Genomic DNA, 22,307 nt, shown 5'->3' with positions numbered 1-22,307 from the left:
TGCATGGGGTCCATTTATGATTGTGTCAAGAGATTTACTGACACACCATGGAACATATTTGGACTATTAAGCCAATTTCATGGAGAGGAGCTACCATCACATGACCCTGAGGACTCAGAAAACTCGGATACCTCGGAAGACACGCTCACTCTATTTCGAGTTGAAGGACATAGTGATCATTCTTTCAGCCCATACCCAAACAAAAGTTGCTTTTGTCTGGGAGACTGGTATTGGAATTATAGTGTTCAGAAGTTGCAGGAACCTTTCAGGCAGCTCATTGATATCATTGGAAACCCATCCTTTTGTCCTGAAGACAATCAAAATGTGAAGTGGAGCAAAATTAACAAGGACTTGGGCCTCAATAATCTCAATGGCAAATGACTGGATCAGGATGCAGGCTGGCAAAAAACACCTGTAACCATTTCGGTTCTTCTTACTGATTTGTTCCATTGTTCACTCATTCAGATCCTTTGTGATAAGCTTGCAAACCCTCGTGATGACCAGCTTTTTCATTTTGAGCCATACAAACTGTTTTGGCATCCAAGTGATCAATTGCACAAAGCTCGAGTCCACGGCGAGGCTTATACTTTGGACACATTTCTGAAAGTTCATCATGAACTTCAAGAATTCCCACCAGAGCCCAGGTGCAACCTTCAACGTGTGGTGGCTGGTTTCATGTTTTTGTCAGATTCCACCCAACTTACTTCCTTTGGCAATGCAAAACTTTGGCCACTGTCTTGTTGATAAAGTGTTTAATATAGGATAGCTACCAAAGCTTCTTTATCCTAGGGTTACCAGAAGTTTACAATCTAAGCTGGACAACAGGTAATAACCTAGTTTATTCGTGGGGTGGAAGTTAATTATCCCTTTTGTTGTGAGTATGTTGATAGTTCTCATGCTCTGGAAGACTAATATGACAATGGTAGATATGTCCTTGGTGATATAAAGGACAAGTGGTAGTATGTGAATTGTGAATAGAAGTGTGAGGGTACGTGTGAGTTTGAAGCGTTGTGTGACTAGCTTCAAGATATAGCCAACACTAGGTGTGACAATGATAGTCCTCACTTGTTGAGAGACTAATAGAATAAAGATAATAGTGTCCTACACTTGATAAAGGACAAGCTATGATACACTGATGGTCGATGGAAGGGTGAAGCAATACTTGACTATGCTTCAGTGACTGACTGCAGATGAGCTTACACCAGATCAATAAATGACTGATATAAGTTTGAGATGGACTATAGAATACTAGAGCTACTTGTGGCAAATAATAAGCAATCACAGACTGTAATCACACTTGGACTACTGTTATCTGTGACAGACGTGAATTGATGACTAAGCTTCCTAGGGTGGGCAATACCTCTTGTATGCTTCCTAGGCGAAAGCTAGTTGACTCCTGAGTGGTTGTCCACTTATGTGGGGACTGCTTGTAAGTAAAAGCTTTTTTTTTATTAGGTGGAAAGTTGGCCTCCTTATATACCTTTTGGCTATAGGGGCTCCTTCCTAGTTGGTAATTACAAATGGTAGTACCAAAATATCTAATAGAAATTCAAAAGGCCAGAATCATCTATTGGGAATCTAGATGATTCCAGAGTGGTCTTTTTGAGACTAAGAATAGAAAAGTAATTTGAAAATGTGGAGCAAAATATGACTCAGTCAGGCACAGTGTTCAATTTATAAGAAACAAATGCCAATTCAGCCTTCTCCATAGTAAAACAAGAATTTTGGAGAATTTCATTATTTGGAAGCCCTCCAAAAGTATCCAGACTAATAGGGGCGTGAAAGTATTACCTACTCCCCCAAAATCAGAGTGATTGGTGAATTGGTTGTTGAGAAAAAGGCAGATTATGTCATGGGAAATTCACTTTCCCTTTTCAGAAACTGACCATGTGCAAGCCATGTAGTCAGATTTCAGGGTGGCTGCCAGTGGCTGACAGTAAGCGTGATATAAGCATTCTTGTTTGGCTTATATCTTCAAAACTAGTGGTCATCAAAATATAAAACTTTGTGACATAGTACTTTGAAATGTGTACTTCAAGATGAGGTACTTTTTGTGGAATATGTCGTGGAATGCCGTGTCCATACATAAATCATTTTTCATGTATGACACCCGCTTTATGTTTATTTTGCCAATGAATCCAAGTATTGTTGTGCCAAACCATCCTGTCACTTGTGCAACCGTTCAGCCTATTTTCAATCTGTGAGTGCTGTCTCTATTGTAGCTCATTCACACTGTTTGGCTTGTTTTTATTGATGTATAGCTCCCAGACAGCTTCAAAGATTTTGCAAAGACTCATGCCGGCAACAGCAAGCTTACTAGCGCCTTCATGACACATTGTCAGTGCAAGTGTTTTCACGCACAATGGTGTATTCTACTTGATGATGAGGCCCCGACATCTGCAACATCTGTTCAATTTCCTCAGTGGGGACGGAATTGGGCCGATAGCGAGGGGAATTCCTACATGCATATTAGCATGGTGTCATCATCAAGTGTTATGATGGCATTGATTGTCGGTTTTATCCCCGCATCCTAACATATTTGGCAGATTACCCTGAAAAGTAGGTCCAATGTGTTCTGTGCAACAATCTTGCTCATTTTATGTAGGATACTAATAGCGAGTATAAAAAACCTTGGAAACCGTCCCTGTCCTTGGTGTTTAATACCTATGACTTTGGTTCCCAATGTTGGGCAAGATGCTGATATGCTAAATCAAGTTTTCAAAATCCGCATTGACAAAGCTGAACAGCGGAAGAAGGTTGCAGTTGCTCATGATTTGATCTACAAGAAGAATTATGCTGTGAACAGCAACAAAGTTAATGGATTCCTGATGGCTGAATCCTTAGTTCCAACTTTGGTGCATAGTAGTGGTGTCTGAAGATGGGCAACACACTGACTGCTAGCACTTTTCCACATTACAGAATGCATTCTCCCACAGGTTGGGTCCATTGGGTTTCAATGTATATTCGATGTTTGTTGTCAATTTCATGCATGAGGTCGAGCTAGGGGTGTGGAAGTCCCTTTTGTCCATCTTCTATGGATATTAGATATTGTCAATGGGGGGCTCTTAGATAGATTGTATCTAAGGTTAGTCTTTGTTCATTCTCTTACAACTCAGTGTCAATAATTGTCAAAGATATCGCCAGATCCTAACTTACAGAAAGTGATACTATCCGGCAATTCACAGCTGACACATCTGAAATGTGGAGAATAACAGCCCACCATCTTGAAGACTTGCTGCAGGTAAGCCCTTCACATTTCTTTTGACATTTTTGCAGCATTTTAATTCTTCCACTATACAGTGCGCCATTCCTGTATTCAATGGCTTAATTCCAAAACCACACAACACTCAAATATTGAGCTTGCATCAGGAAAAAGCCTTTTGCTATATAGCAGAGGGGTTTGTACATATGTGCAAATAAAGCCTATTATAGCACCTATAGCACTATAAGAGCAACTATGATACGATCAAAGTCCCTATAGTACTTTAAGAGCAACTATAGTATGATCATAGTGACTATGGTGTTATATGAGCAATAAGAGCAATGGGAGCAACAAAAGCAATAATATTATTATAGACGCAAAATTTAAAATGCTATATATAACTACCATAATGTTTGATATGCATATTTGCTACTAAAGTTATTAAGATAAAATTTGTGACAAACATCCAGAACATTACTATGAGTCCAATGATGAGGACATGTATCATGCAAACCACCAAAAGCAGGGATAATTTGTCCTGGAGGAAAACCTTCAGTGTTTAGAGGTACCTTATTAACAAAATACATTAAGTGGTCCTGTTCAGCTGTGGATTTGAGGTTGCTATACCACTCTACATATGCCAAATGATGTTTTGGCCAATTATTGGGGGATGTGTGGAAACTGTATAGTGTTTCAGGTAGTTTAAATATAACTCTCAATCTCCCAATTCTTGTTCATTGAATACAGTCATTAGTATTAGACGTGCTTGTGGTCATAGGGTAAGAGAAACATTACCTTTTCAATCAGGAGAACTCATCACAACCACTATGTCAAACTGCAGTAATAGATTGTTTTTTCCACTTGGCCTGGCTTTGATGGAATCTACCTGGTCATTCTCCAGGTCAACATCATTGCCTAGGCTATCTAAACAGAATTTGAGGCCATGGAAGATATCGAGGTTTTAAAATGGAAGGGATAGTAATCTGGTTTCACAATGTGTATTTGGGTGAGTTAGTTTACTGTTAAGGAAGACTTTGATTGCTGATTCAAATCCAGGACACTGATGCTTCTCCATGACGTCCAAAATGCTTTGCTGACATTGATTAGGGTATTTTGCTATGACAAGCTTTTTGTCTTGGATTTTGGAGTGAGGGAATTTGTCTTCTTCATTATCCATGGTCATTTTCAGATAGCTTTGGAAAGTGACCACCTTTTCACAACGCAGAAGCCATGTCACCATTTGTGGTGCTTCATTTTTTTTATTAGAAGCCATCCAACCTTCTTTTGCAAAGTTGATATGGAAGCACTCAAACATCTTGGTGTTGTAATTGTTGGTGGTTTCAAATCATGTGATGAACTGGCAGTAGTGGAGGAGAGGGTGGAATTTAGGGATATTCAGGTGTTCTCTTATGTTGAGTTGTACCAATATATCTTTGTGTTTGTGGAAAGTGTCCAAAGCATCTGAAAGATAGCCCAGGGTGGTGTTGTCATGAGTGGGATACTGTGCTATCTGGATAAAGTCCAAGAGGGATCAGTATGCAAGTATAGCGCTCCTTGGAATCTTTCCAATCAAATATCCTAGCAATATGTGGGCCATATCCTTTCTTTCCTTTCCACTACTCCGGCCTAATGCAGAAATTCCATTTCTGAAATGACAAACACCATAGCAAGCAGGAAGGGAGGAAATGTGTTGGTCAAGCTCCTTGGGATCCATAAGGTCCTTGCACCAGTTCACCATATGCTTAAAAACATTTTGGTATAGTTGATGGAGAATGTCGGGGGAAACAGATAAATGAATGTTGCAATGAGGGAAGTTAAGCCAGAATGGCTCATAAACGCCAGAGACATTGTTATCCTGACATCTCTCTTGAAATTGATTGAAGGACTCTCTATTAGCTCTAGCATTCTGAATGACTTTTTCTGTCCAGTTCTGCATATGTGGCTCTCCAGGAGTAGATTCTGAAAGCTCAGAAGCAGGCCTTTGCATTTGGGACAGGTGCCATACTTTGTACATGTCACTAGACATTGTTCTGGATAATCTGCAATGTAGCAAGCTAAAACAGGATAAACTCTCCTGACAGCCCCATCACTCCCAGTGATGTCCATCCCTTCAATGCCAGCCTTCTTCAAAGGTTCTAGTATGACCATCATAGACTCATGGAATAGACACTGAACTCTTACTAACTTTGCCTTTGCTGTAAGCTGAGATCCCCTAACTTTATTGACAGACAGATACCCTATGAGAATGCAAGCATGTTGGCTTGGCTTGTGTCTTATGGCTCTGGGTATGTTTCCCAACGTGAGATAGACAGGATAAGCTGATTTAGAGTCGGAGAATTGTGTGAGCTGCGTTTTGTCTGTTGAAATGATAACAGGTTCCAAGGCTGCCCCAGATGGTAGATGGGCTTATTCCAAAGATTGTATAAGTCAATGTAGAAGATTCACACAGGCCATGCTCACCTGGATAGCATGCCACCATTTCCCTGTCCACATCTCAGGTATATCCTTGAATCTCTCTCTACTTGCATCTGTAAAAACCTTTTTGGGACGATAGACTATATTTTCAGCATGGGCTGGATTTCCTAGGAGAGTTCTGATGGCTGACAGTACATCACGGTACTGGATTAGGTGTGTGTTGTCAGGAAAAGAGATCATGGTTGATTTCTATTCAGTCCCGGCTGGTATGTTGTGGTCGACAAAATTGTGTAATGCATGTATATCATGGTATGACAAGCCAAGCTTATCTTTGACCTGGGAAAAGATATGAGCAAATCACATAAAAATTGTGAAAAATCACTGACACCTAGAATACTTAGCAGTTGATCAAATGACTGATACCCTATACCATCTTGAATTACCTAGCAGGCTACCCTCCAATCATCTCTGAGGCGAAGGGAAAGAACTTGGGATCTGGATCTTCACCCATCTACATCTTCACCTCTATCTCCACCTCTATCTCCGCCTCCACCTGCCCTAAAAAATTCTCTTCTCCACCTCTGATGTAAAGTCTCAACCATACTTATGGCCTTGCCAGCAGTAGGATGTTCCACCTCTATACATTCATCCTCATCATCATCTAAGACAATTGAGTTTGGATGAATGGATGGGCCTGCTATGTTCTGCTTGTCTTCTATAATATAAGTGAATTACTTGTAAAAACATCACGGTACAAGATCCTGACTGGAAAAGAATGGCTTGCAGAGGACGAATAGTGTCTGGAGCTATATGCCATTGCATGGCCTTATACATGTGTTAGTGGCGGGGCAGGTATAATGTTTAGTTAGTTGACTGACTTGTGATATGATCAATTGTAACAACTAGAAGCTCCTCCAAACAGTTGAAGTCCGTTATAAGAGCAACGGCTGGAGTAGTGGTAGTGGTACAGTAGAACAGATGTATGCTCAAAGCTGATATGGCTGACAGGAATCTGCCAGAGCCACTCTTCATGACTTTGATCGCAATGGTATTGAGAGAATTGCAGATGTTGCATATACAATTGTACTGCGGGGGCGGCCAACCATCTATTCCCTCACCCCACTGCCTTGAATCTTGGCCTTTCTCCTCACTAATCAACTCCTTTGGCCTCAAGTAAGTGCAAGATTATACCCTCCGTGAGTAGTCAGCAAACATCATGTCAGATGTCTTTGACAATGATATTAATGCCTTTTAAGCGGGAAATTTGAGGGGAAGTGAAATTGGCAAAAGCAGGGACTTGAGCTCAATGGACTACCATGCCACATCCATGAATGCTGTCTGAGATGAACAAGATGTAGTGTGTTTTGAGCTCACCAAGCACTGACATCTTGATGTGGGTTGTGCTAGCTGTTACATCATACCCCATGCAAACATCCATGCTGTGAGTAAAGCCCAGGACAATATGTAAGAATAAAAATGGCTGTTGGTGGAGGTGGAGTTCAAATGTCAGGATAAACCACCTTCACCTATGTACAGGAGAGTAAATGATGCTCCACATAAAGCAAAGCCCAAGATATGGAGCTGGTGATCTTGTGCAGCTCTGAGGAATGAAGTCCGCCCTATTAGCTGAAAAAGCTGCTCATGGAGGGGGACCTAGTTCTTCTCCCATCGTTGAGTTCAGCTAATGTATGGACACTCCTCCAATTTGCTGGCAAAAGGGCTTTGGGGTTGGTGCAGTTATCAGAGCTAACACTCATGGCTTCTGTCCCATATTGACCTGTAAAAATGTGAGATAAAGGGAAAATTACTAAAAGAAAATCCTCCAGTGCGCAGGACACTTTAAGGGGTATAGCCTCCTTCTTCAAAAGAGGGTCCATAAACCTATAGAAATATTGTTTTGGGCCCTTCATAACAAACTCGCTGAACTAGACAGTGAGGAGACAAAGGCCAGGTAGTTAGTGTGGGGCAACAAAGTAAGACACAGCAAAAATACCTTTGGATGGGTGAAAGACCTGGTGCAACGGAGCAGCAGCAGCTATTGGAGTAAGTTTATAAGCCTATCCAGGCGTAATGTGATCAAAAAATGACTTACTGAAGCGTTAGGAGATATGGTAGTGATATATGTGGACATAGTAGACATTTCTGGCATGAAGCTGTTTCAAAAAGGCAGAGGTGAGTCATTTTGATATCCATTAGCATCTGATGGATTTGATCTAGTACACTACAGTTTCTCTAGCATTAAACTCCATACTCGATAGTCTCTCAACGGTATCTACAATACAGAAGTCGCCCATCCCCCCACAAAGCCCAGCAAACAAACTTTTCAAGACTGGCATTTGATTGGCAGTAAGTTTGCTGTGATTGCCGGAGGCGGGTCAGTCTATATACTGATTCTGGTTGCAGGACTTGGTCTCAGGGTATCCATCACCAGAATGGAGGGCACCCTGCCATGGGACTTGGCCAACCTTCTACAATCTCCCATCCCCGGTGAGTATGACCTGTGCTATGGCAAAGGATATTGTTTGGCTAATATTTCAGTCAGGAATTGTGGAGGGTGATCTGATAATAGATTCTATCCTACCCACTATCAGTTGCATGCGCCATCTATTTCCGATCAGTATGGCCTCATTGCTCTCCCCATCAACACTTTCAGAACACCAAATTGCTCGGGAGTTTGATTGCACTGACATTGCATTGTTACAATAACACATTTTTGGACCTTTAATTTTCATTCTCTTCTTTAACCTTTTACTGTAGTTTTCTCACATTGTGCCATGCGGCACTTTCCCTTTTGTTCAAACTCCTCTTTTTTGCGCTGCGCTGCCCTTCTTCTTATTTTAACTATAAGTCTCTCACGCAGTGGAGCTAGTCACACGGGCTAGGCCCCATGACATCATCAGCCACTGCCTCTATCAACTATACAGTACATATGTACAAACAAACCTGTAGTAGTATATATAGATCAATAGATCAAGGAGACTCCTCAGCAAGTCCTCCTGTTGTATCCTCACAACTAACTTGTTGAAGCCTAAAGGGTAACCACTCCCTCATCATTTATCTCTATAGTTGGTTCTAGTTGTGCACCAGAGTAACTAACTCTTGGTTGTTACATGCATCCTCCGACAGATTTTTTGCCTCGATGATTTTTAAGTAAGTCACTTATTTGTCTCATTCATTCTTGCATTCTATCATTGCCTGATTTTTTTTATACACAGCAATTTTACACTACAAAATTGAAATGCTCAACATTGGGTGTCATGTTACAATACTACCGTTGTCATGCACCAAAGTTGATTGGTAGCATGGACAGGTGTCAATAACAAAGTGAATATTCAAAAAGACTCGCCTTTGCGCCACACAGGCACAGTGCCACGTGCAATAGTAATTAATATTGCCTTTTTCAATCTTGTGGCTGATCAGCACCACCTCTATTAGGCAATCCAGTCGCGCTCACCTTTGCTTTCCATTCGGTACTTTCCGTGTTTCGGCATTTCGGCAAATTTTTGCGTTGCCACTGGCTACACATTGCATTGCGCCCTCGCCTTCATTGTTTCCCTTACTCCCCTTCCTTTGTCTAGCCCCACCATGGGCCCCTTCCTCTCCTTTTTATTCTCACCCAACGGTCGTTTCTGGATCCCCATTCTAATCCACCTCTTTGTCATCTCCAGCCTCCTCCTCCTCATCTTCTTTGCTCCCCCACCATTTCTGATGTCACCACTTCCTATCCGCTTCTGTTGCCAATCTGTCGACTACCACGTACCACTGCTAATATCAGCAAAGCCCCGGTGGCCGGTCCAAATAGGGCAACAGGTCCATCTTCATGACATCGATCTGCCATCATATACTATCAAAACATCAGTTGCTCATCTCACCTGGTTGGAGCGTGGGTGGGTAGTTTTTGAGCTGGAGAAGGTTCATTGCTGTCCCATTCACTTGGGTACACTTATCTTTTATCCATTGTCTTTGCTACAGCTACACCTACCACACGCTGCCTGGGACTCACTTGTTCCAAATTTGAACTACTCCTCTCCCTCCCTCGTTTGTCCAGGTGGTCCAACACAACCAGTCCATTGGTAAGGCCATGGAACCATCGGATTTGGACTAGGTGGTGGACTGGTGGCTCCAGTTTCTTTTTTTTCAGCAGAACATTCATTTGCAGTGTGATTATTTTGATTTTTGAATCATTTTTATGGACACATATTTTTTTAGAATGCCTGACTGACAATAAAGGAACTGTGTTGATACTGATAGTGTTTTGCCTTGCCCTTTTTTTTACTGCATCTTCCCATGACATCATGATTTTCCTGCTCTCTTTTTGCTATTGGAGTTTACTTTATGGCTGTACAAACCTGTGACATTACTCACAGCATTCATTGTTCTATCCCTTTCTTTTCCTTTTTTTGACAATCTTATCCTGTACTACCTATGCAGGATTTGTCAGTGTACATTCCTTCCTTCATGTTCTTTCTCATTCTTTTTGCACAGCTATACTGTGCATAGCCTACTTTTCTTTTACTATATAAACCCCTGTATTCTACCTTGTAAAAAATAATAAAAAAACAAGAAATCCAATCCAGACTTCTTCTCTAAATCTCAAGTTCACTACTCTGCTACTTGTGATCCAGTGTGGTCACAACACTTCCCACTGTTACTACTGTTAACTGCTGTCATTGTCACTCATCACTTTTGAAAGTGATTGTCATCCCTTTCAATTAGAGTCCTTCTGAGCACTACAGTTTGTGCATCAGGAGCCTGCTATCACCAGGAACCTCGTTATCTTGTCATTCTCAAACCTACCTTGTGCTAAGATTAGCAAGGTAGTGCTCATCCTATATTTGTCTCAAAAAGCCCCTATCTTCTATAGTTCAACTATCCCTCCTACTCAAAACCCACACCCATACATTTCTGGGTTTTACTTTGAAGGATCATCATACATACCACCCCACAAACAACCAGAGCTCCCACTGTTCTATGAGCAAAACCCATAAACAAGTTCAGTAGAATCTGGGAATTGTGTGTTAGTTTGTATTGTGTGTGGTTTTCTAACAACAGTTCTCATCATCAACACTGTTGACGCCAGCCTTAATATGCCTATTCCGCTCCATCAGCTTGGCTATAAGCTCCTTGCGCCAATGAAAATTTTCCTCCCTAGACCTTACAGCCCTCCTCAATCGGATTCACAAGACTATTTGGAATCTTCAGAACATGATGGTGAAGATGAATGGGTTTCACATTTAATTGTTCAGCAAAAAGGCGCGGAAAAGGAGAAGATAGTCATACTCACTGTCTATGGCAAATTACTGCCTCAAATTAAGCATTTCCGAGCAGAGCATGATCATCAAGCCAACAATATCTGGACAGAGTGTGAACAAGAGCGTGCTGAGAAGGGCAACAGAGGAAATGACGTAGATGATTTGCAATCACAGGTATATAATTCATCTTCAGTATGTTATAATACATATAATAGCTCATTTGTTGTCAGCTCCGCGGGCACTACAAAGAACAAATGAAGATATCCAATGATGCCTACATTTGTATCCCCATGGATGCTATTCCCAAGTACATCTTTCACAAATTTCCAATGGCTGATTTCTCACTTGTCCGAAGCTCCCTGGTGGATATCCGTAACTATGATGAGACACCAATGGCATTCATCTGCATGAGTCTTCCAGCAAAAATACAAAATTATCTTACAAACAACCTACTAGCAGTGTTTGGGACCCCGGATCTATTGACAGAGAAGAACACCCGTGTTGATGTTGACTCTACCTTTCAATTACTTTACTTGTCATGGTACAACCGCCACTGTACCAAGGTGGAGTTGTTTACTTGTAATATGTTCCCTATTGCTGATGCTCCACAGGGCCATGAAGCTCCCTCTAATATCCCTCCTTCTATGCTTGACAGAGTTGGCTGTGTACATACCAGGTGATCCCATACATCTCCAAGGACATCAAAGACAACCAGAAAATGTTTCAGTCCCTCAAGGCCATCTTCAAAGAGCTGTTTAACTGGATACATGGTATTGCAAGTGGTTCTCAATATTTTCTCACAGGTATCTCATTGATGTATTAGATGCAAACCCACCTGCCTGAAAACTGCCAGATGCTTGAGCAAATTGCGTCCATCTTACCAGGAAACCACAACTTCCCAGCCTCCCCCTTTCTCTCACTGGTCATCAATATCAATGTACAGACAAAGGCTCACCGTGAAAGCAAGGACCAGGAGTTTTGCCTGGTTCTCCCCATTGGAACATTCAGGGGGGATGGTTCCCATGATGGTTGAGACAGGCCTTGTCATTGAGCTGAATCATGGGGACTTTGCAATTTTTAGGTTGTCTGATATCACTCATCTCAACCTTTATTATGGTAAATGTACATCCATAGTACTTCATACTGATCATGAATTTGTTTCATGGGCTGCTTATAGAAATGGCTGGCAGGAAAATGAAGCCATGAGGCCCTTTGCATAAATACACTGTCTATAGTACTACTATACAACTCTTGTATGCATTTTTCAGCAATTCTCAGAGGTATTGTCAGGAGTTATTCATATTCTAACCAGAATGCCTGCCCTAAACTCTGTGGGTAAATTTTCACTTCTCTGTTATACTTGATTCTCTGTTTACTTTCTCATAGGCTGGTCAACTTTGATGGCAGGCAAAAAAATACGAAGGGTAAATCTAAAGTTAATGCCTCCAAGGGGCAAAACAATGCAGTTACTTTGACTATGAATGCCAGGGTACAATCTACCCAGGCAGCTCAGAAAGAGGCAATGGAAGCCAAATACATAGGTAAGACATGTATTCTGGATTTATAAAGAATACACTCATCTCCCTCAGCAACGAGAAAGAAAACAGCTAGTTAATTCTGATGAGGAAGATTTTCAAGGGGTCCTAACTCGAAAGCCACGCATAGGTGAGGATGGAAGCAGCAATGATTATGATGAGGATGAGGGTGCTAGACCAGATGGTAAGATATAATCATTTCTAGATGAAAATACTTATGTGCTGCTAAGATGTTGATCAACTTATTCTGGATGATCAAGTATGTTTCTGAATACTTCTTACATTCATAAAGCTAACAGCCTGTATAGCAGCCCAAGTCCAGGCCTATTGTTATACAGGAGAGGACTAGTTTGTCCAGAAAGTCTTCTACACCTTTGTCCAGGATGTCTTTTACCTCTACCTCTGTTTCTACACGTGCAGCTCTCTCGTTACCGCCAAAGATGGGGAAAAGGCGTGGGATCACCCTCAATATATTTCACAGTTATCTTCTGGATCTTGCTACCACTGGGCATGCTGTCATGAGACTGCATATTGTAACTCAAGAAGGATTCACCTACCTGCCGGCCCAAATTTTCTTGGAAAAGGCTCATTGATGCTTCAAAAGGCCAAGAAGATATACAAGCCAAGCTTCTAGAGGTTAACAGCAATGAAGAAATCAAAAACACATCAATTGACTATGTATGTGTCACCACTTCTAATAATATCATACTAATCAATGACTCTTTTTACTAGGTTTGGTCTGTTGTTGCCCATGTTACGCACAAAGTGCTTAACAAAGTCTGAGGGTTTGTCGAGGTTTTATAAAGAGACTTATCCGAAGACAAGTTCGAGAACATAGTTCTGAGTGGAGGTCTTCCAACGAGAGTTGGTCTTCTTCTGAGTAGAAGTCTTGATCTTAGGAGTCTAGCTTTGTAAGCGTAAACTGCGTAGAATCGTATTAGAGAATACTACTGCTGTTACACGGTATTTATAATGGAAAGGAATCGGTGATAGGAGTTAGGTCCTATCTAGGGCTGGTCCGTCTGTTGAGGACTATGTACTATAATAGGTACTGTGAATGCGAGAGGAACGGAAGTGTATGTGAAGGAAATGAGTCATCGGTCCAATGGTATAACCGATGAGTAAAAAAAAATGAGTAGTCCTTAAATGTCCAATAGAGATCGTAACAGCCCAGGTCTGGGGAAAAATTGTAGCCAAAGCTCATTTTATGATCAATGGTGCTTACCATATTCCTGGTGATATGACGCCAGCTCAGATCAAAGAAGTCGTAACATGGCTTTTAGAGACTGGTGCATTTGCTGATGGTGATCTTGACATCAAGGTGAGCTATTTTTCTCCCCATATTGACGTCAATCTTAACCATTTTTAAGGCCAGAATGTTTAACAAGCAGAAATCTTTTTCTCATCAGACCTTCAAGGACTTAATACATAATCAGTTACCACAGCTGTAAGTTCTAGCCTTCTTTATCCAGGTGTTTATCTTATTATGCTTTCAGATTGAATGTTGACTCAGAGCATATATGAATGGCAACAAGGCCACAATTGAGTTCTCAGAGAATGTTTTCAAAATCAGGTAAGTTATTACATATTTACATTGACTTGTTTTCAATATTGCTTAGGTGGGAATACTACTTCAAAAAGTTGTCAGTTCTTCAGAGGAAAAGTCCTATCTGGACGAAGAAAATGAGAGATGGCTTGTACCAGGACATTTTGTAAGCATCAATACTTGAGCTTTTACAGCTACTGATTTATCAAAATAGAAATCTGGCAAATCTTCACTATCTAGGGATTGATGACGATTATATGAAAGATGAAGATTTTGGTATTGATTTTAAAGCCCTGGAAGGCACTGTCACTGTTGTTGAGCATACTGCTTGATGGTATTCCTTGTTTTCTATCTATGTATCCTACATTTCATTGTTGCTAGAAGTAAAAAATATTATTGTGCTGTTTTTATTGCATTATTTAGCTGCTCTGAGTGTAACAAGTGCATTGAGTGTAATATCTGCCCTAAATGCTACCATAGTATCAATGTATTAGATGAGTGCTATGAGTGTATGGGTGCTATGGGTGCTATGGATGCTTTAAATGCTGTAAATGCTATGTTCATAGCAAATGCTGTCATAGTATTGATGCTACTATACAAGTCTCTTGGAACTATAGTCAACTATAAGAATACTATAAGAGCACATTATTCCTGAATAGATGCTGGGGTTTCTATTACAACTATAGTACTATAAGAGCCTATATAGCCAAAGTGTTTTTTCCTGATGTGCTACTCTGTATGGCTCATTGGCACGGTTAGCTAAACTATGCATGCATACTGACAATACTCTGAAAATATTAGATGCAGTAACTAAAAGTCTAGGTGATAAATTACAAAATTTGCTGCAAATACTTGCTCTGCCTTCTTTACTAGGGAACTCCGGGGCGAAGCCGATGCACAAAGGTGCCGTCAAATCCAGCAAGGCACTGACATTCAGTCAACATCATCAGGAGCTGCCCAAAAACCCAAGACATTCAACCTACAAACCTATAAACTCCATGCGCTTGGGGATTATCCTGCACAAATCAGGTTCTTTGGCACTACAGACTCCTATTCCACTGAGCCTGTAAGTTCACCTAAACATATCTTGCTTCATTTGTAATAACCGGTGCCCAGGGTGAATTAGAGCACCGGACAGGGAAGTCTAGATACAAAAGAACCAGCAAGAAAACCTACACTGAACAGCTTACTCACATTGAGCATCAGGAGGCCTGTATACATCTCATGCGCCAGAAGCTTGGCATGTCTTCTGAGGATCTGCCATCACTGCTGATCAGGAGGCCAGCACTCTTGATGACAATCATCACATAGGGAAGTCTCAAAACTCACCTTTGCACATCACATTCTTCTCCAAAATGTACTCCCTCAATCCAGCTTGCACGGTAAGAGATAAATTAATACTGTACAATGCCAGTATCAATCTGATTTGCTATAGGATTTTGTACCAAACCTCAAGGTTCACTTGTTTCACCATATGCAATCGACTCTTCTCGCTCCTAATGTTTCCAAGTGTCACCTTAATGATCCCTCACCAAACCAGCAACCTTCCATTCAAGTCATATTAAAAAATGACAGAATGTATACTCACAACGTCTTTCGCATCAACTACACAACATACAATATACAACATCCGCCGAGCACAAGATATTGTTAACCCACGCACAGATCATTGCAATATCATGTTACTAGCTCCTCTGGATGGATGCAACACCAATCTGCGATGCCCCTCCCACCCATTCTATTATGCTTGTGTCCTGAGCATTTACCACGCAAACATTGTATGTACTGGTCAAAAAGTCACAACTTATCACACATGTAAGATGAAATTTCTAATTGTGAGGTGGTACAAATTGTGCAGTCCTTTGGACAGAGAAACAGACTCAGGCTGGTACAAACTGAACATGCTACATTTTGTTCCCATGGCTGAAGATGATGCTTTCGGCTTTGTCAACCCAGCCAATGTTCTGCGGAGCTGCCACCTAGTACCAGCATTTCACAAAGGGAAATTACATCCTGATGGCATTGGGATGTCCAAATTTGCTCAGGATGCACAAGATTGGAAAAAGTACTACATCAATTGGTTAGTCCCAGTGATATTTAACGCTAAAAAAACCCACCAATATTTTTCTTACAGGTTTGTAGATTGAGACATGATTATGTGTTATCATTGTTGCTTGGGGATTGGCCACACATATGCCTGCGGTGAAGCATCTGAAGGCATTGACAGACTTGTGGTCTTTGCCACAAACGACTTCACGGAGTACCTACCCAGTAGCAGTGCTGTCCAAACTTCTGAGACAGACAATTACCAGTGAGATCAGCTTGATAAAAATAACGGGGAGGACGGCAATGTATTTATTGAAGAGGACGTCAACCCAGAATTTACACTGCAAGACCGTGAAGGCGAAGACTTCAGCTACAATCAAGACTCAGATGAGGACTTGGACACTGACAAATTGTTACTGGATCTAGATGGGACAGATGTAGTAGGATACAATTATGATTAGTAAACTCGAATTGCAGTTTGTAGTGTTAGCTCCTCTTTCTCAGAAGAATTGGTTCATTCAAGTTTCAAGTTACTGTTACTTATAGTCTTATTAGAAAGATTACAGTCATTTGCAGTACTGCTGGAGCATACAGCAATTGTCCCTGGCTCAGTTTGTGAATGTGAGATATGATTACTAGCTTATATCATGAAGACACATCCTTCACAAAATCTGACAGTCTGACGTTGAATCATGAACACAGATGTCAAAGCATCACATAATTATACCTGTGTGAACCATTGAGATGACTTCAACTACAATCACCCTCACTTGTATTACTAATTACCAGTTGAATAACATTATGAGGCTTGCCATATCATATAAGTGCAGTGTACTATCACTCTGCTAATATCTGGTAATGCTTCATCAATACATACAAGCCACTATCGGGACACAGCATTTTGGCGAATAGTTATCAACTCTGCCTGGCTATAACAGCTCCTCCCCAATTTCCTGATGTGCTGGTAGTGTCCCCTGAAAAATTCAATATGTTATATAAATTTCCTCATGTTTGCAGCATGTTTTTTTTGTACACACACTGGTCACTGAGTTCAATTAAATATTATATTTTATATCTATGTTCGGTTGGAATGGCTTTGATGTGGTGCAAAGGCTGAGTGATTTCCGGTGAGTACAAATAGGGCAACATAGTTGCCATAGCATATTATGCCAGTCAGCGGTGGGTGTTCAACAATGTGTTAATGTTTCGGTATATTTTCGGAAAAATAGTATTATATAATACAAGACGTGGCTGCACTAGGAGAGCTTGAGCGTCAGATCACTGCGGGCATTGGCTTATTTCATCTTCTGCAAACTTGAACGAACCTTCCCTGGAGTTCCCCAACGACTCAGAATCTAAAATCCAAGATGCAGCTGCTTCCCTCGACAGAGGTTCAATCATTCGGGAACGAGAGATCACACATCTGACTACAGCAGCAACCGTTTTCGCTATCATGTATAATCACTTGCAGCAGCATGCTGACTCCACCGAAGGGCGCTTGTCAGAAGTTACTTCTAATCTCCTAGTCGCAGACGAGCACCTGCAGGACGTTTGTAAATTTGCGGAAGATCAAGCGCGCCTGTTGGAAGAGAGTAACTCCCGAGTGCAAGGCTTACACATGGAATTGGAGAATCTCACGAAAGAGTTGATGCAGTGGAAATCGAGCCGGGATGGTAGTGTTTCAGGCTTAACGTTTAGGGAAAAAGCTCTCACAAGTGAACTCAAGGGCACGAAAGATACTTTGGATCAAATGGGATGTCAGCTGTCTGATATCACAAAGTCCTACCAAGATACCGATTCTCAACGGAAATCTCTCTGTGCTCAGGTTACTGATCTTCAATCGGAATTAATTCTTGCGAAGGAAGAGCTTGTGAATGCACAACGTCGATACGGTGACCTGCAGGCGCAACATCTCTTACCCATGCCTTCCAGTGACGTCACACGAAATCAGATTGCAGATCTCGAGATGCGTGTACTTCGCCGAACGGAACAAATCGGTATCCATCAACATGACATTCGCCGGCTGGAGACAAATTTAAGGTTACAGGATGAACGGGTTGCAGAGATGGCTTCAGAGCTGGAGACTCTGGGAGCACAGAAAGACGCGATGGTTGGAGATTGCGCAGAGGCGAGAGAGGCAAGGGACGAGACGCTCAAGAAACTGGAAACCGCCGAACTTGACCTGGAAAGGATGGAAGAACGATTGAGGGTAGTTGAGGAGGAAGGACAAGGAGCTCTGGTAGCAACGATTTCAGCATTCGCAGCAACTGTTACACAGTCGAGGATTACCATCAGGATTCTTCAACGTTCTGCTACCCAACACATTCAAGCTATCCTGCAGTCGGAGCGTAGGGTGGATGAGCTAGAGAAGGCTACTGTGACTATATCTGACGAGTGGCACCAGCGCTACAAAGTCATCGAGGCGGATCTGGAAGAGGGCGTGTTATTACGGCATTCCCTGGTAAACTCCCTCAAAGCACGGGACGCGGAGTTGTTCCAAATGACCATTGCTTTGGCGGCCACACATACCGGCTTGAGTGCCTTTAGACGTCAGATACACGCCGACGTCAAGCCCCTTATCGAGTGTGGCATTTCACCTTCAGAATGCCAACTTGAGTATGCAATGGAAATGCTGAGCCGCTTGCATGCAGATGATCCTGACGAGCTGCAGGCAGAACTCAAACATTTAAAAGGAGAGCTCGACAACATCAAATCTCTACACGATGATGCGGAACTTCGTTGCCAGCAAACACGAGAAGAGGCAGTTTTGTCATTGCAGGAGCTTGAAGTAAAGCATGCCAAAATTCAGACAGACCAAGGCCAGCAATTGAATCACTTAAAAGAGGAACTCTGTTCCGCAAGTGCAGTCCTAGAGACGGCTCAGCAGTCATACGTTCGACTAGATTGCCTTCATCGTGGAACTGTGCAAAGGCTAGCCGAAGTCGAAGACGATTATAGTCGCAAGCTAGCACATGCCAACGGCGAGGTATTGAGCAAGGATGAAGATCACGAGCATATCGTTACTACGACTAAGCTAAAACTTTCACAGGAGATAAAGCAGGCCAACGGACGTGTCGATGAGATGCTTTACGAGTTGCAACAAACACAAAAAAAGCTGCGAGAGGAAAGCAATATTCGGATGCGAGACAGAGAAGCACATGAGACCGAAATGCAAGCTCATATCATTGACACTCGTAAACAACTGGATCGCGCTAAATCAGAACTTTATGTACTTCAAGCGGAGAAGCACTGTCTCCTGACCGAAAACACTTGCTTAAAGGCCGAGATTCAGAAGTCACTTTCTTTGACCAGATACCTGGAGGGACAAATTAAAGAGAGGTGTGTAATGTTTTGTTGTTTTGTAAATTGAAGCGACTGATACATTTATGTTACCTCCAGTTATGAATTAAACTCTAGTCTGGAGGAAGCCCTTGATAGAATACACCTAGAGTTGGACCAGTCTGAAAAAACATCAAAGGCAGCCGAGATTAATCTTGCTCTTCAAGCCGCCCAGCATGAACCAGTCCTCTCAACCCTTCATCGTGAACTTGCTGCTCTGAAGTTCATACCTAATCTTGAAGAGGTTGTCCATGAATTACGTGAGAAGAACCGCGAGATGGATGAGATACTACGAAACAAGTGCATAGAAATTGAAGAGTATGACGATCGCATCCTCGAGTTAGTCTATTGTTTGCCGCTATCAAAATGACACAGGCTTACTCGTCATTTAGAACACTGAAGGTGAATAAAAAATTAACCGCCAAAGTGGAATCCAAGACACGGAAGATACAAAACCTACAAAGCAAACTCGCCGCAAGTAAAACTTCTATGGTAGAAAACTATGCGAGTGACCCTAAAGATATTTTGACAAGCGATCCTCAATTGCACAGTGTTCCTTGCGCCTCTTCTCTTCCCGTGCAGCAGGCTATCGCTCCCGCATCCTTCAAATCTGCTGCAGGCACCATTTCTGCACCAACGGATTTGGACCACCCCACTGCATTCGCAGAGAGAAGGGTGGCTCAACTAGCTGTCTTTCAAACAAGGACTCCAGAGAAATACACCGATCTGATGCAATCAGGACCGTCAATGAGCAAGAAGAGGCCAGCTCCAGATGATGATGAACGGAATGACGTTCCTCCAGAGGGTCATTACCCCGAGAAGGAAACCAGACCAAATCACTCCAACGCCAACGTACCCCGATTGAGAAGAGCGTTACATATGAACCAATCTGGCTTTACTCCAGTACGGAATTCAGCTTCACGGTTGACCACCAGTAGTTCACCTGTTCGGAGAATAACGACCACTATCACGACTGCAATGACCGGACCCCACTTCATTTCAGACGTTACAAACAGCCCTCGAGCTGCTTCAGGACCAATAGCGGATGCAGCAAAGCCGTCTAAGAGGAGCTGGTTGGGAAAGATCAGGGGAGTGCCTCTGGCTGCTCACTCAATAAGTAGAGCATCGTCTAGTCCCCATGCATTCGCTAGGATGCCTGAAGCATGAAAGACAGTGCTTATTATGTATGCGCGCGATCAAATATTTGTATTGTTAGAGTAGACACAGGACAAATTGTGGCACGAAGTCGGCAATGTAGTTTAGGCCCGGTTCGGCAGCCACCGTTTCGAAACGTTGCCCGCCAAAAAAGTCTCGTTTCGTTTCAAAACGGTGCCCTTCCGAAACCCGTGGCCCGTTTCGGAACGAGCTGACGTGTTCGGCGACATAGTTCGTTTTGAAAAGAGCTTGTCACACCACTGAGTACTGATAAGATAAGATAGGCCTTTGATGCCATCATGTGATCATGTGATGAAAAGTGTTACACTTGGTGACAAACCAGAAAATTGCTATCTGCTATCTCTTCTTGCTTGATATGAATAGCATTGCCCTCCGGGCACCCCTGGCACCGATGATGATGGCGCACTTGATCTATATTCAGTCGTCTGTTCTCAGTCATTTTTGATGGGCCAGGAGGCTTTTATTACAGGCTTTGCAGTAGTGACAACCAATCGTGATACTCAGTTATGTCAGAAGGAACATTTCCACCCCGAAGATACCACCATATGGTGTGGGCGAGCTCATTACTTGTAAAGGTGCCTTCCGTCAACCACTTGCCCCCAGCCAGTCCATTTTTCAGCACAAAGATGAGGCCCTTCCACCCTTTTTTCAGTCTTTCAAGCGCTAAGATTGAATTGGCGACGACATGCACTAAAGGGGTTCACAGCCAGATAAATTTATGGATGAGGGGCACCATCTGGGCCCCATTCGAACAACCATATCTTGCTGAGGCACCCAACAATCCAAAAAGTGAATGGAGTATTTGTTGAGGGGTCGCACAGATAGTAAGACCAATCTTTCTTGTGTTTTTCACTTCAAGTGTATTTGAGAAGCATAGTGTCAAAACTACAAGTCAAGTTGGAGTGCTTCCTATAATTTGCGAAGACTTTGATACATCTTGTTACAATTAACATACCAGCACCTACTTATGCTTCACTTTTGTACTTCTACTTTTATTTTCCAAGTCACATGACCAGTCATGTGACCATTTACTTTACTTTACATTTTCAACTTTTTATAGTCATGTGTATCACCTGACCAGTGACTAAATTCATCATGTGACCGGTCACATGCTAGACATCAGACTTTGAACTTTATTTATAACTGTACAGTACCTCATGTATTTTAGTATATATACAAGACCAATACATGGGGAAGGACTCAGCGAGTCCTCCTGTTGTCTAGCACAACTAACTCACTGCAGCCTAAGGGGTAACCGCTCCCCATCATCTTCTTTATAGTGTGTTCCAGTGTGCGCCAGAGTAAATAACTCTTGGTTGTTACATATCTGATGTTGTGGTTAAACAGGGAATGTATCAAACAGTGCAAAATGACATGCTCAATAAGGGTGTCTTTGAGGGACTTGAAGCAGCCCTCCATAAGTATGACTCCTGACTTCATGACTTTGTCATGTGAGGATATGTCCCTATGTATGCATAGTAAAACTCTGTAGGATTAAAGAATTCAAACAACTTGCTGATTGTTTTCTTCTCCCAAAGTCGTACTTTCTTCGCAATATTCATGTGTGTTCTGTCCCAGGACACTGTTCAAAAGGTTAAAGGTACAAAGTAAGTTAGATGTCAGAGTATGCCCACATTGCATTGCCTTGGAGGGAATCCACACCAGGTGATGACAGCGTTCGGGAAAGATCTGAAGGCTCAGTTTCTGTAGAGATGTCAGTGAGTGGGTCTGAAGTGTCCCACAATGTCCTGGCTTTCTTTGGGGATACAGGTGGAGGTGGGGGTGTAGTTGCAGCA

At 42.2% G+C, this 22,307-nt stretch overlaps 3 protein-coding genes across 3 annotated transcripts; all 3 read left to right on the top strand.

Moving 5' to 3' along the window:
- Positions 1-2,666: 2,666 nt before the first annotated feature.
- SERLADRAFT_434109 (uncharacterized protein) lies at positions 2,667-3,045 on the top strand (the record flags this gene model as incomplete). Its single annotated transcript, XM_007314375.1, has 2 exons — positions 2,667-2,855; positions 2,920-3,045. The coding sequence occupies 2 exons, from the start codon at positions 2,667-2,669 to the stop codon at positions 3,043-3,045; spliced, it is 315 nt and encodes a 104-aa protein (XP_007314437.1).
- A 7,704-nt stretch (positions 3,046-10,749) lies between these two features.
- SERLADRAFT_405864 (uncharacterized protein) lies at positions 10,750-14,282 on the top strand (the record flags this gene model as incomplete). Its single annotated transcript, XM_007314374.1, has 15 exons — positions 10,750-11,043; positions 11,100-11,432; positions 11,546-11,685; positions 11,813-11,985; positions 12,138-12,204; positions 12,256-12,410; positions 12,439-12,588; positions 12,635-12,663; positions 12,787-12,937; positions 13,009-13,082; positions 13,579-13,725; positions 13,775-13,851; positions 13,918-13,977; positions 14,024-14,116; positions 14,165-14,282. 15 exons carry the CDS (start codon positions 10,750-10,752, stop codon positions 14,280-14,282), a joined length of 2,061 nt encoding a protein of 686 aa, XP_007314436.1.
- Positions 14,283-17,449: 3,167 nt separating this feature from the next.
- SERLADRAFT_405863 (uncharacterized protein) lies at positions 17,450-20,502 on the top strand (the record flags this gene model as incomplete). Its single annotated transcript, XM_007314373.1, has 3 exons — positions 17,450-19,335; positions 19,396-19,674; positions 19,728-20,502. 3 exons carry the CDS (start codon positions 17,450-17,452, stop codon positions 20,500-20,502), a joined length of 2,940 nt encoding a protein of 979 aa, XP_007314435.1.
- Positions 20,503-22,307: the final 1,805 nt, after the last annotated feature.

The sequence above is a fragment of the Serpula lacrymans genome (genome assembly GCF_000218685.1).
Source record: "Serpula lacrymans var. lacrymans S7.9 unplaced genomic scaffold SERLAscaffold_3, whole genome shotgun sequence".
NCBI classification, from domain to species: domain Eukaryota; kingdom Fungi; phylum Basidiomycota; class Agaricomycetes; order Boletales; family Serpulaceae; genus Serpula; species Serpula lacrymans.
This window is presented reverse-complemented; position numbering and strand designations above follow the sequence as displayed.